Raw genomic sequence first — 14,425 nt, 5'->3', positions numbered from 1 at the left:
CCAAGGGGGATGGCGTTGACTACCCTTCCCCTCTGCCGCTCCATTGAGCCCCAGGCTGGGGCTGACGGGACCTAGGACGGCGCCCTTCCACGGCCTTGCCCTTCTGCATAGGAGCAGCGGGTCCATGCTCGGCCAACACGGGCTGGGCGGGGCCGGCCTGTCTTACCTAGCTGGGCGGCTGCCATTGACAGTGGACGTGGGGTGGTCCCCCAGGAAGTGGTTGATTTTACGATTCCACTGGCGCACAATGCTGGAGACGGAGCGGGCCCCTGACTCAGCCTCGGATGAGGTGGTGCTGGCCGACACCTCGGCCCCAGAATCCAGCATGGCCGGCTTTGACACCACGCGCCCTGCCACCCGCTCAGACATGGGCTTGGCCAGGCGCCGAAGGGCAGAAACCTGTGCGGGGGGAGGGGGGGTAGGAGGGGGGGGAGAACAAGGAAACGGGGATCCGGTGAGCATGGCAGCTCAGAGCTGCACAGAAAGCTTAGTAGTGGTTGTGAGATGAATGAACTGAGTTTTACTTCAGTTACAACAACTGGCTGCATGACAAAAACGTGAGCTTTCAAGTGGAAATGAGTTATGGAAAACTTGTGTCTGCCACTGTAAGCGTCGACAACGTTCCAGTTTCTGATATCAACACCCAACTCTTGTCTTGAGAAAGGCGCTTTGCACAAGCCTGACACAACTTGGGCATCACTGTGTGGGTTGAATAGAAGAAGGAACAGCCAGGCATGGTAACCCACCCTGGAAGGCCAGCAGGTGGGAGGAGGATGAACAGCTGGAAGTCAGCCTGGGTTACATAGCAAGCTCCAGGCCAGCCTGGGCTACATGAGAGTGGGAAGAAATCAAACCAAACCGAAATAGAAACGTAAAGACAAGCGGAAGTTAAAGAGTCGAGAACTAAGCAGGGACGGGGCCTCGAACCAGGCTAAGCGTGCTCACCTCCTGGGTTTTCCTCCTCAGGACTATTTCCTGCTGCCGCTTCTGGGACTCCAGGGCCCGGATCTGAAACTGAGAGGACAGAGGCAGGGTCCCCACTCAGCCGTCGGCACCTACTCGGCCTCTCCGGGATAGTCGTAGGCTGGCCAGCGCTGTAGCTGGAAGCCTAGGTTTTTCTCATGTACTTGCTTCTCGGGCAGCCATCTTGGAACTCTGAGTCTAGCTCCGCTCCCCAGAGGCTGTGGTGAAGTCGCCTTGTCCTTAGAGGACGATGGCGGGGAATGCAGGTAGAAGGCTTCTCTGCTAGGCCTGACACAGCCTGATGTGCCTGGGTGGCTGGTGGCCCTGTGGGAGTTCCTGTTCCTCTCTGGGCTCATGTCTTACTTCCTTGGAACGTGGACTACTCGGAGCCTAACCACGTGCCTTAGGACGGCAGGAACTGAGCCAGCTTGGTTGGGAGGGGGCAGCTGGGGCCCCTGGGAAGCTGGGAGCTGGGCCCAGAGGCTCGGCTTAAAGGCCTTTGCCCAGCTAAAGGCTCCCGGGATGCTTTGGGCCCCTCACCTCCTGCCGCCGCTGCTCCTTCTTGAGCTGGGCGATCTCCCGGTTCCTCTTGGTCTCCACCAGCCTCCTCCGCTGCTGCTCCTCCCGCATCTGCTTCATCAGGGCCACCTGGGAAAGGAGAGGGGCCATGGGCACGAGGCAGGGGTGGCTCAGACTCCAGGGCCAGGCTGGCGATGACAACCTCGGGCAAGGCTGCTAGTCCACAAGGCTACCAGCTCAATGCTCAGGTTTGGGCTCTCTAGATCTTTCCTTCCAGAGCAGCTAAAGGCAATCTTACAGCCAGGAAGGAGTGGCCTGCCAGCCAGCCTTGTAGCGTAGAGGCTTCTGCTCTGCAAGGCCCAACCTTGGCCCCAGTTCAAGGCCACCGTCTGCAGTCTGACTCTTCTAGGACAGCCTCGCTGCCTGAGGCAGAGCTGTCTTCTAATGACAGCCTGAGCTGTGCACAGGACCGAGGTGAAGGTCAGGGTCAGATTCCAGGGCCAGGTTCATAGTGACAGCCATGAAAACCACCATTATTTACTGAGAATCGGCTCTAGGCCGGGCCCAGTTCTCATGACAATCACATGAAAGGCATTACCATTCTTGCTTTATAAAGAAAAAAAATGAGCTTCTCAGATAAGGATGACTTCGCGCCACAGAGCTAGTAATGGACGGCCAGCCTTGCGTTGCCTTCCCAGTCTAGCTCTTCCCATGGCTCACAGCATGGCGCCATGCCAATCCAGGCCTGGCCAAAGGCACCGCAAACACCATGTGCGGCGAGCCACGGTCCCAGGGCCCTGTCAAGAATGTAGGGTTCTTCATACCTTCCAACGGTGGTGGCAGGAGAATCAGAATGGGGGCCAGTCCTCAGTCTACCACTGAGGCCTCAGACACCACCAGGGATGTCACCGACCGGTGCTGCTCTGCAGACACCGAGGAAAGGAGGGGAGGGAGGCGGAATCTACAGAGCAGAGCAATGGCCGCTGCTGGGTCTTTGGGGTCCAGTGTGAGAGTTCCCCCCAAGGTTCCAGGTGCACCTCAGAACTCCAGCACGGCCGGAGCTGAGCCTCCCCGAGGAGGAACTTCCTGATCCTGGCTCTAGCCCCTCAACTTGCGCACGGGGCTGAGCGCCGGGAAAGCGACCGCAGCGGTGATGACACCGCTCATCCCAGGCATCTGACAACTCTGAAATGGGTCTCAGCGCCTGACAGCAGCTTTGTGCCGCAGATCCCAGATAAGAGGCAATCTGTCCTCTCCCAAGAGACCCTGTAGCTCAAACCCGCCCGGTCCAGCTCTGTGAAGCAGCGGGCCCCAAGGCGATGGGAAGACTCTCAGACACCGGCCCCCGCTGTGTCTGGGTAGAACCCTTGGCTTCTGCTCTGTCTTCTTGTCCCTGAAAATCCCTGGGATGGCGGCAGGCTGACCTTTTCTACACCCAGACTTGGGCTCCTAAGAGCAGTCAGATGACAGGGCTGGGCCTGGCTGACGGGCCTCAGCCGGGATAAAAACGTAGGTCCTTCTAGCTTTCAAATACATTCCAGACACTGGACAAATTTTTTTCCGCCGTCTTCCGACACGATGAGAATCTTCTCGTAATGCTCTCTAGGGCCATGCCCAGCTGCTGTGGGAGCTGGCCAGGAGAGGCTGGGGCTGTCTGTCCTTCAGAGGCCTCAGTGGAGATCCAGACAGACAGAGTAGGGAAGCGTCCAGAAGCATCCAGAGCTACCCCAGCAGCTGCTAGAGTACGCACTGGACGTAGCAGGCTCTGCTAGAGGATAAGGAAGCCTCTTCTCTCCCACTCTTTCCCTGCACCACCAGAGGGCGCCCAAGGTCCAGGAGAATCTGTGGGTCCTGGGGTTACGAGGTCCCTTCAGTACCAATGGCATCTTCTCTACAGGGTGGATGCACGAACACAGGTGAAAAACGGGATCTTTGGGGTCAAGTTGGTCTGAGCACTCTGCTCAGAACGGCTGCACAGGGGTTTCCTCTAGGAGGTGACACCAACGCTCACTACACTGCCTCTCTCCTCTCCCGCCGGCGAGAGTCAGCTAAGTCAGCAAGTGAGGCTGGTTACCACAGGCTCCCGGGACGCGGGGCCCCCGGCGCTGGAGAGCACCTCTCTCTGCAGTGTCCCTTCCCGAGGCCAGCCCTCCACGGCTGCTGGGTCTGCCACGGGTGCCGGGGGCCCAGCCTAGAACTGTGGAGCTCTGGGGTGGCAGGTGGGGCACCAGGGGCTGAGGGTTGAAGCAGAATGGATCTATGAGCCCCAAGACAGTGGTAGAAATACCTAGGCACCAGAGGCACGAGACCTGAGCCCAGAGCTGCGAGCTCAGCAGCAGGCCCAGCGATCAGGGCTCTCTGGGCCATGACAAAGAGGTCATGGGAGCACTGTGCCCTCCAGAATGCAAACCAGCTTGGAAAACAGAGGACTGAGTCTGCATCCCGGCACTCTCCTCCTAGCCGGAACTGCCTCCCCAAACCCCCTTTCCATGCATACAGTGGGAATGGTAGTAGGTATCTTCTCACAAGGTCCTCCTAAGAACTGGACGTGTCTAAACATGTAAGATGACTGGTCATGAGCTTGGCTCTCGGTTGCAATTGTCACGATTTGGGACAAGAGCATATGGACCTACAGACCACTGTGGGCCACTGTGGTGTAGCTTCCTGCCACAGGGAGGCAGCACTGAGCAGGGCCTCTGCACTTGTCTGCCATGAATTCCATCACCCTGCACCGAGCCCAGAACTAGGAACAATGCCTTCATCCGTGATACACAGCTCCTTCCTCTTAGACAATACACTTGGGTGAGCAGAGAGAAAAGCGAGGCTAGCACGGGGTCAAATCAGGCCATGCCGTGAAGAAAACCTATACTTGACACCGGTGATTTGGTTTTTGTTTTTTGGTATGTGTGCTAATACTGGGGCTCGAACTCAGAGCCTGGGTGCTATCCTTTAGCTTTTTGCTCAAGGCTGGTGCTCTATCTATCCCTTGAACCACAGCTCTACTTCTAGATTTTTGCTGGTTAAGTGGGAATAAGGGCCTTATGGGACTTTGCTGCCCCGGCTTCTGGCTTTGAACCATGATCCTCAGATCTCAGCCTCCTTCCTGAGTAGCTAGGATTACAGGTGTGAGCCACGGGTGCCTAGTTAGTTGCCTTGACTCTTTTTTTTTTTTTTTGGCCAGTCCTGGGCCTTGGACTCAGGGCCTGAGCACTGTCCCTGGCTTCTTCCTGCTCAAGGCCAGCACTCTGCCACCTGAGCCACAGCGCCCCTTCTGGCCGTTTTCCATATATGTGGTGCTGGGGAATCAAACCGAGAGCTTCATGTGTACGAGGCAAGCACTCTTGCCACTAGGCCATATCCCCAGCCCCTGCCTTGACTCTTTTAAGCATGAAAGGTGAATTCCAAGACACATCATGGCCACCCTCAGCCCCACCTTGGCCTTCTTCATCTCCGCCACCTCGGCCTGCAGCTTCTTCAGCTCCCTCTCGTAGCGTGACTGGTTCTTGAGCAGCCGAGCATGCTCTTTCTGTGCGGCTTGCAGCTTCTGCAGGTCCCGGTTCATCTCCCGCAGCCTCTTCTCATAATCGGCCTTGATCTTGTTGGCCTTCTCCTCCGTGTAGCACTCCATGGTACCTGAGGGCAGCAAGAGGCGGCGGTCAGCGGCAGGGGCCCGGTGTCCCCGCTACGCGTGGCTCACTGGGAAGGAAGGAAGCGGCAGTGTGGTTTCTCATCTCACTGGGAGTGCTCGTGAGAGCCCCTGTCCCTCAGCCCCTGTCTCCATTTGAACAATCAGGGAGGGGCCGGCAGCGGGCCGAGCTCCTTCCTGCTCCTGCAGTCTATATTGGAAGTGAAGGGCTGTGTTCATCTCGAGATCTCTGAGCAGCTGGATTTCTGTTCACACAGGGCCTCGCCGCCCCGTCGATGACGGTTCTGCTCTGGCCTACGGTCCGGGAAAAAGGTCTGGGCCCGTGTGAAGGGGACAGTCAGCAAGAGAAGACCACGTGGGATGTGGGCTGGAGCAGGGGTTACACCTGGCTCCCCGCCCGAGACCCTCCCACCGAAATGTCGAATGGAGCAGACTGCACACTAACCCCTGACCTCACAGCCCCATCTCAGGAAACGCAACCACCTTCCCGCCGGAGGCTCGCGGCCTTCTCCCTCAGCCTCTGGCCCCACTGCATCGGGACGCATCTCAAGCCTCACCTTTCCTGGGGCTTTTGGCGGTACCGGGGTTTGAAGGCAGGGGCCTCACACTTGCTCGTCACGGCCGTATCATTTCAGCCACTACACACCCAGCTCCCCGGAGCTTGTATTACACCCTCCTGAGAAATTTCCTGCTTTTAGGTTCGTTCCAGTCAGAACGATGTTCCGCAAACGCTTTAAAACTTTGCACATGGCACCTTCTCATCTCTCGCAGACTTGTGAGCAATGTCCTTCCAAATGAGAGAGATGACTGGTGCTCTAGCCCCTCTGAGCTTCTTGGGACTCCATCAACACATCAGGCACACGCCTGACTCGGGCCCCCGGCATCCTCTGTTACCCCTGCGTGGGATGCTCTTCCCATGACTCATTTGGCTGCACTTCCTCACCCGTGAGTCTTTGCTCCAAAGGGGGTGGGGGGCGGGGGGGAGGGGGTGGTGGGCATGGATGGCTCACGCCTGTAATCCTAGCTAGTCAGGAGGCTGAGATCTGAGGCTTGCAGTTTGAAGGCAACCCGGGCAGGAATGGCCTTGAGATTCTTAACTGCAATTAGCCACCAGAGAACTGGAAGCGGAGCCGTGGCTCACAGTGGTAGAGAGCTAGCCTTGAATAAGAGGAGCTCGGGGACAGCGCGCAGGTCCCGAGTTTAAGACCCACAACAGACCAAAAAAAAAAAGAAAAAAAAGGTAATCTTCACTTGTGGTCTTCCTTTCTCAAATCCCAAACCAGTCTCCAGTGTTCCCATCTCCCTTACTTGCTGTTTGTTTTTTTGTTTTTTGTTTTTTTAAATAATACTTATCAGCAGCTGGTGTAACCTGCATGCTGCAGACTCTGCTTATTTTGTTCTATTTCTCCTCCCTGGAGTGTCCGCTCCCCCAGGCTCTGAGACCAACGTAACGAATGCTTGCCCAGTAAGTGGAGGAAGAAATGAATAATGGGATGGGCAGACTGAAGAGGGCTGTAAGATTCACAATCTGCAAACTAGAATGCAGGAGAAAAGTCCAGGAGGTGTCTCGTTGGCATGTGAAGACTGAAAGCACTGAACTATGTAAGATGAAAAGGAGAGGGAAGAGATGAAAACATAGCAGAGCAGTCGGAGGCAGACACGGGAACCTGTAACTCCCGGAGGTCGGGGGTCAGAGGCGGTATGCGGAAGGCTGGCTTCATCCCGAAGCTGCGCTGCCACGGAAGCCGGGTGGGGCAGGGGCAGGGGCAGGGGGGCCGCGGGGCAGGGACTCACTGAGGTTCTGCAGCACGCGGTCGCGCTCCAGCTGCGTGTCTCGGATCTTGTTCTGCAGCAGGATCAGCTTCTCCTCGTACTGGTGCTTGAGCGTCTGCAGCCGCCGCTGGCTGTTCTCCAGCTCGTCGATCAGCTTCTGCTTGATCTCGATCTCACACGTCAGGTCGGCCAGGTCGGCCTGGAAGTTCACCTCTGCAAGGGTCATGAGGGCCAGGCTTAGTGCCCGGCCAGGGCAGGTGGCAGATGGGAATCACACTCGCCCGCTGAGGGAGCAGGCTTTCCCCGGTCAACTGTGACCCATCAGCGGGCAGCAGTGAGTGGGATAGGAACGCCACAGTGGGACACAGCCCTGCTAGATGGGTGACACACTCAGGAAGTAAGTAACCATAGGAAGCTCGCCATCAGTGGCCCAGGAGACTGAGATCTGGGGATCGTGGTTCAAAGCCAGCCTAGGCAGATAATCTGAGTTTTGTTTTGTTTTGCCAGTCCTGGGGCTTGAACTCATAGCCCGAGCACTGTCCCTGGCTTCTTTTTGCTCAAGGCTAGCACTCTCCCCCTTGAGCCACAGCGCCACTATCTGGCTTTTTCTGTTTATGTGGTGCTGAGGAATCGAACCCAGGGCTTCATGCATGCCAGGCAAGCGCTCTACCACTAAGCCACATTCCCAGCCCCTGAGAGATTCTTATCTCCAATGAACTAGTAAACCATACAGAACCGGAGGAGTGGCTCAAGTGTGAGTGCTAAGCCTCGAGTAAAAAAATCTAAGGGACTGTGCCTAGCCTCTGAGTTTCAACTCCAATATCATCAGATGCACACACACACACACACACACACACACACACACACACACACACGACATGATGACTGGGCTCAGGAGTTGGGAGGGAGTTTTAACATCTTCTTGCTCCTGCTGCACCAAAAGGCCAATATCTGCTCATCGTCAGAGATGACGCGGGACTCTGCTCGGGTGGAGGAGGGAGACAGCGCCTTGCAGGGCTGTGGGCCCAAGTGGAAGGGCCAGGCGTCAGACCCTATGTAGAGGCGTGGGCCTGGGCACCGGAGGAGCCTCGTTCCATGCCCTGATCTGCACAGACCGCACCGGGGAGGGACGCCACCTCTCTCGGCTCATTCAGTGCTGATTCAGGGGAAACCAAGTGCAGGAATGCAGGACTGGACACGCCAGGCTTACTAAGGGCCAAGCTAAGCAAAGCAGTGGGCACAGAGGAGTTGATTCTTCACCTGGGGGTGTGGGCCCTCGGCAAGTGCTCTCTGAGAACGCAGAGCCTTTGGACCTCCTGTGCATCCGGCTCTGACCAGCCACCCCCGCCCCGGCTCTGGCTGCAGATCAGGGGTCCCCTGGCCCCAGTCCACGCACCCTTTTCCTCTGGGTCTGAGTCTGAGTCTACCAGGCTCTCTTCACTGCCCGAGTCCTCATCTTCATCCTCATGGCCTTCCTCCTCCTCACAGCCGCTCTCGTCTCGTTCTTCCTCTTCCTAGGTAGCAAACATCATGAGGGCTGTACCTGCCTCACGAAAGGGGTGTCCAGAGGCCAGGCCAGACACCATGCCTGGGGCAGGCGGGGACATCAGCCAGGTCTATGCTAGGGAAAGCCCTCCACCCCTAGCGGGCTGGAAGGAGCATCATCCATGTGGGATCAGGGGAGAGCAAGGGAGATGGCCATCACCACGGCAACCAGCCAGAGTTGTCAGGAAGCTCAAGGATCCACTGGAGGCAGACCCGGCTCCCCCCCACCCACCCCATACGCCATGGCCAACCCCAGCAAAGAAGGGGGGATGGGGAGGAAGGGTGGGGGTCCTCACCTCCTCAGCCTCATTCTCGTCTGTCTCCTCACTGTTCTCCTGTTGCAGTTTTGCCCTCTTTTTGAAGGCTTCCTTGTCTGGGCTGCTCAGGGAGCAAAGGGGAAACCAGGTCAGGGTGACTAATGGGCATGCGGTCAGGGGAGGGGGCGGGGAGGGAGGCGGGGAGGGGGAGGAGGGGGGAGGGGGGGGCGGCACACACTCACCTCTTCCTCCGCTGTCTGACCTCCTTCTTCTTTAGCCGCTCCAGGTCCTGCTTGGCCCTTCGGATCACCTCAGTAGCGTCTTCCATGGAGCTGGCTGGGCTGGCCGCGAAGGCCGGGCCCGCTGGAGACGCACTCAGGGAGTAGGGGCTCCGTGCTGAGGCCCGAGACAGGCTGCGGCGGAGGGACTCGTTCATGGCCTCACTCTCCAGGAGCTTTGTCCTGCGGGCAAAGCATCCACGGACAGTGAGTGCCGGTGAGCCGGCACTGCCCTGAGCCTGCCCGGCCAAGGCCTCCGCCTCCAGCCTACCTACACCCACCACCACGCACTCACCGAAGCTCCTCGATCTCCCGGATGTAGTTCTGGATCAGGGCGCCGATGGCCTCGTTGCCATCACCTGGAAGCGGGGAGGCATTTGCAATAAAGGAGGTCAAAACAGCGATGACTGGAGCCCAGAGGTCTAAGGCGGGTGGCCTTGTGTGGACCTCAGGCAGGGTCCCACACGGCCTTTACCACAAAGGAATCCACGTGAAGGAAATACTTGCACACGGGCACAGATGCACCAGGCATGGCTGGTAATGGCATGAAATTGGAAACAATCTCAACGTCCATCAACAGAAGACTGTTTAGAATAAATTATTCATCGGCACACATGGAACATAATGCGCCAGTTAAAAAATTAAGTGGGTTTTAATAAGGACATTTATCAGACATAATGCTACATGTAAGATGAATCTGGGAGAGGGGACTTAAGCTTGTAATCCTAGATACTTGGAATGTGGAGACGGGAGACTGAGGTTCGAGGACAGCCAGGGCATTAAAAAATGTTAAGAATCTATTTCGACGATGATGACGACATGAGACCGTCATCCCAGTGACGGAGGGAAGTTCCGAGAACGAGGGTTACAGTCCAGGCTGGCTTGGGCATAAAGGGAGGCCCTACCGTGAAAATGACCAACACTGCTGGGTGCTAGAGGATGGAGCCGAGAAGCCTAGCTACTCAGGAGGCTGAGAGCTGAGGATTGCGGTTTGAAGCCAGCTCGGGTAGACAAATCTTAGAGACTCATAGCTCCAATTCACCAGTAAAAAAAAAGCTGGAACTGGAGGTGTGGCTCAGCACGTGCGTGAGCCCCTAATTTCAAGTTTCAGTACCAGTACAAAAAAAACCCAATACAAATCATTATAACCAACACAAAAGGGGGCTGGTGAGCACAGGCTCTGAGTTCAAGCCTCAGTGCCACAAAAAAGAAAAAGAAAAGTGGAAGGCATAAAATAGTACATATATAGACACACACATATATATATATAGACACAGCATATATTCACGCACGTGTGTATGTGGAAACATACACACGGGTACTTGAAACAAGTGTAGTGAAACAGTGGGGGCATGGGTGGGAGATTGCTGAGGGAATCTTAAGCTGTATCCTTTGCTTTCTATTCTGCAGCATCGTTTAACGGGGAGGATGTGTGCACGTCCCGTTTGTACAGACCAGACTTGTTTCCAAGTCACTGTGAAACACGAATGGGTGAGCAGGTCTGTGTCCGGGCTGGTCCACTGCCCTACCCCCCCCCCCCCGCCCCCGCCTCGCTTACCAGCCTTGGCTAGAAGCAGGTTGGCCTCCTGGCTCATGAGGTGGGTGACGCGGTTGTTGATGGCATCGATGGCCTCCTGCATGGCCTTCACCCGCAGCCGCAGCGCCCCGTTCTCCTTCTGCAGCATGGCGTTCTCCCGGAACAGGTCACTGTAGCCCTCAGTGCCATCCTCCCCAATCACCCGCTTGCCCTGGGAAGGGGCGGGAGGGGCCGTTAGGCACCTGACCTCACAGGACGGACGGGAAGGGCCCCAGGCTCTCCCCCTCTGCCTTTGGCCTTTCCCAGGGCATGGCCCGTGTCTCCCCGCCCCAGTTTGCCTAAACCACAGTTCCTGTTTCCCAGGACTCAAAATCCTCACATGATCTCCAGGGTGGTGGAATTAAACGCTTCCCCTAACGTATAGGTTTTCCTCATCTGCTTCCTTTTTACATGGCTTGTTCTCTACCTGGAGTGCCTGCCCACCTCCTTCTGGCTGATAGCCTTGCTTGTGCTTCAAAATCCACATACAGGCCCCTTCTAGGAGGCCTCCCTGACCACCCCAGGTGAGGAGAGCCACTGGCCGGGTCCTTTGGCCCGGGTGTTGAACTGTGGTCTCAGCTGTTCCAGTGCAGCATGCTGAGTAAGCACTCCAGGATAGGGTCTGCCCTGGGTGTAACCAAAGCCAGGGTGCTTGGACTTAGTATTCTTTAGGACTCAGCAGTGCTGAGTCACCTAGCACGGGGCTCCATGCCTGGCCCGGAGGCCTGAAGAGGGAATGGGTAGGCGATCGGGAGGTGGGAGGCATGCTGAGGAAGTGTGTGTGTGTGTGTGTGTGTGCGTGTGCGCGCACGCGCGCGCAGAGTAGGCGAGAGGCTGCATGCAGGAGCCTGGAAGAGCCCGGGAGCGTGCTCACCGCCTTGTACTCCATCAGCTCCATCTGCAGCCGTGCGATCTCAGCCCGCAGCGCGCTGATCTGCTGGCTGGTCTTGTCCTGGTTCACCACCACCTTGTTCTTGATGTTGCGAGCCCGGTTAGCATACTTCAGAGTGTTGAGGGTCTCCATGAAATCCCGATCCGAGGGGCTCACACAGGCAATCATGATGGTCTGGCTGGGGTGCAGTCGGGCAGGTCAAGGGTAAGGGACACAGCCAGCTCTCAGAGAACTGCCCGCGAGGGCAGGTCCTCCTGCTCCCTCTCCAGACCCCCCTGCCTAATCGCCCAAAGGACCTAGACCACCTGGCCGAGCTTCCAGCCAACAAGGCAGGAAGGTGAGGCCCAACCTCAGAGTCCTCTGCCTGGTGACCAGGCTATGCCAAGGGCCCCTGTGTTCCCTAGCATTTCCTATTTGGGCTGGATGACTTCCTGTTGGACTATCTCTCCTTGCTGTACAGATAAGAAAACTGAGTCTGAACATTTCTGGTCAAAGGTCACAGAGAATCTCAAGGTCCCTGCCTCCAATCTGTACCCAACCTCACATCAGCCTTCTCCAAGAACCTCCCTGCCTCCCCACCGCATCCCTAGGCACTGGGGATCAGATACCTGTTGCCCCCCAGAGAGTCCTGGAGGAGCCGGGTGAGCTTGGAGTCCCTGTAGGGCACGTGGACCACCTTCTTGCTCTGGTCTCCCAAGGCGCTGATCACGTTGCCCAAGGCCAGCTGTGGGAGACAGGCCCTGCTCGTGAGGCCCGTAGGGAGGTGGGCTCTGTGACTCACCACCCCAAATCGTCTGGACCTGCTTTTCTGGCCCCCAGCAGCAGCCCTCAGGCTCCTGGGTGATAGACAGGCGGATGAGGCAAACCGGTGATTCAGGAAGTTGGGGCAGAGCGAGGCCCGAGGGTGAAGAAATAAAGACCCGACAGCAGCCAGGTGTCACGGGGTCACAGAGCCTACCAGGCCACAGTTGATGGAGATGCCCTCCTTGGCCCGCTCGCCCGTGGCCCCCGTCCGCTTCAGCCGCTCGGAGCCAGCCAGGTCCACAAAGTGAAACTTAGCGGTGAGCGTCTCATACTCGCCGGCGGGGGCTTGACCGTCGGGGAGCCCCGTCATCGCCTCGTTCACCTACGGCAGAAGCCAGCGCCTGACTTGCCAGGCCCTGCCCCACCCCACCCCCCAACCCGCAGCTCCTGGGCCCACCACACTCTGCCCCACAGCACGGCCAGCCAGGAGGGTCAGAGGTCACGGGTACCTCACCCCAGGCACATGAGAGTCCCTGACTGGTCCAGCACTTATAGACGTGTTGTGACTCCATTGTATAGATGGGGTCACTGGGGCTCAAGCCTCGGCTCTCGTGGGCTAGCTTGGGTGGGCGGCTCCTCCTTCGCTCCCCCTGGGACCCACCGGGGCACACAGAGCCGAGGGCTTCTCACCACATCAGGCTGGGAGCACACGCGCATTTGGCACAGGTGGATGGTGAAGATGGCGTGGGAGCGGGAGCTCTGCACATTCATCTGGGTGCTGGCGGTGGTGCGGGACAGGGCACCCTGCTTCAGGCACTGGATCAGCTGGGAACACACGCGAAAGTGAGGACTCGGGACCTCCCGGCTGCCCATCTCCGGCCTTGTGGGAGGACCACCCCCCTCCCCCCCGGCCTAGCCTGGACATCCTGCAGAGGGATGCTCACCTCCTCCTGGGAGTTGATGAGGCGAGACGTGACGCCCGTGGTATAGATGCCGCCGTTGGCATCCTCGTGTATCTTGATGTTGGACCTGCGGTGGCGGGCATCGGGGTCGCGGGTGCTGTCAAACAGATCTAGTATCTCCTCATTGTACAGCTGTGCGGAGGGAGAGACAGTGGCCCGGTGGGTCCCTGTGGCACGGCGCGGGCCCCCCCCCCCCGGTGGGGGGGCTTCCTCACGTTGACAAGCCATCTCCACTCTCAGAAGCAGAATCGGAGGCTGTGGAGGTGCCTAACCCCGGTCTCCTCTGGGACAGGGGAAGGAGGGCAGCTGGGCCTGGGCAGTAGGCCGAGGCTGCCCCCACGAACCAGGATCCAGAGGCTCTAGGTCTCAGGGGGAGGATGAAGGTCCCAAAGGCAACAGAGGGGCAGGGTCCTGCATGCAGCTGAGGAAGGGAGGACCATGATTTCAGCCCGTCCTGCTGTTTACTAGGCTGCAAAAGACGGGGTGGAGATGTGACTCCATCCAAGAAAGGGCAGAAGTAGAGCTCAGCAGACAATAGGGAGCCAGGTGCTGCACCCTTGATCCTGGGGTGTCCCTGGGGATGGAGGTGATGACAACCCCTGGCAGGGGTCATGTGGCCACGTGCTGGCCCTGCGCTCGGGAGGGGCGAGGAGCACGGAACATGGACCCGGTGGCCCAGCCTCTTCGAGCGACATGGTGGCAGGTAGGCTGGCCAGGAGAAGATACATCTCACACAGGTCTTGGCCAAGGAGATGCCTGCAACTGGAATCACAGGCAGGGCTGAAAGGACTGTCCTACAAGGCAGGGTGCTGGGGCTGTGGACTGAGACAAGGGGTGGGACAAGAGAGCCAAGGCTGGAGCCGAGAGAGTCCTACGGGGTGGGGGTGGGGGGAGGACTGCAGCCCTCCAACATTCCAGGCTTTCACAGACTTAAAGGGACTGAAATATCCGGCAGGAAAGGGAAGAGGAAACAGTAGGAAGGGAAGGTGGAGACAGAATGCCAGTGTCTGTCTGTCTGTCTATGTTGGGACAGACGTACTGCATCATTTGAGGGGGGATGGGGTGGCAATCTCTTTCTGCCAAGGACCACTTGGGTATGTACATCATTCTTAGGTCATACAGGATGATCGATACAGGCAGATGGAGCCCAGGCAGCTGACGTGAAGCTCACGTGTAAGTGCATGTGTCACACCTATCATGTAGCTAATGATTTTATGGGCCTTATATGGCTGGTCAGAGGTGGGAAACCTTTTCAGCCTCTACCCCTGGA

General features: G+C 57.7%; 1 protein-coding gene across 3 annotated transcripts in view; it reads right to left on the bottom strand.

Moving 5' to 3' along the window:
* Kif21b (kinesin family member 21B) overlaps window positions 1-14,425 on the bottom strand; it is a 45,555-nt gene that overhangs the window by 14,708 nt on the left and 16,422 nt on the right. For all 3 annotated transcript variants that reach the window (XM_048357430.1, XM_048357431.1, XM_048357432.1), the window contains exons 4-18: window positions 13,138-13,287; window positions 12,884-13,018; window positions 12,408-12,575; window positions 12,058-12,173; window positions 11,432-11,627; window positions 10,540-10,729; window positions 9,277-9,340; window positions 8,946-9,164; window positions 8,743-8,824; window positions 8,298-8,415; window positions 6,923-7,114; window positions 4,916-5,115; window positions 1,504-1,611; window positions 946-1,014; window positions 167-399 (exon numbers count right to left, since the gene is read on the bottom strand). In XM_048357430.1, the coding sequence (XP_048213387.1) occupies window positions 167-399; window positions 946-1,014; window positions 1,504-1,611; window positions 4,916-5,115; window positions 6,923-7,114; window positions 8,298-8,415; window positions 8,743-8,824; window positions 8,946-9,164; window positions 9,277-9,340; window positions 10,540-10,729; window positions 11,432-11,627; window positions 12,058-12,173; window positions 12,408-12,575; window positions 12,884-13,018; window positions 13,138-13,287 (2,240 nt within the window). The remainder of the gene's footprint in view (window positions 1-166; window positions 400-945; window positions 1,015-1,503; window positions 1,612-4,915; window positions 5,116-6,922; window positions 7,115-8,297; window positions 8,416-8,742; window positions 8,825-8,945; window positions 9,165-9,276; window positions 9,341-10,539; window positions 10,730-11,431; window positions 11,628-12,057; window positions 12,174-12,407; window positions 12,576-12,883; window positions 13,019-13,137; window positions 13,288-14,425) is intronic.

The sequence above is a fragment of the Perognathus longimembris genome, chromosome 11 (assembly GCF_023159225.1).
Source record: "Perognathus longimembris pacificus isolate PPM17 chromosome 11, ASM2315922v1, whole genome shotgun sequence".
NCBI classification, from domain to species: domain Eukaryota; kingdom Metazoa; phylum Chordata; class Mammalia; order Rodentia; family Heteromyidae; genus Perognathus; species Perognathus longimembris.
This window is presented reverse-complemented; position numbering and strand designations above follow the sequence as displayed.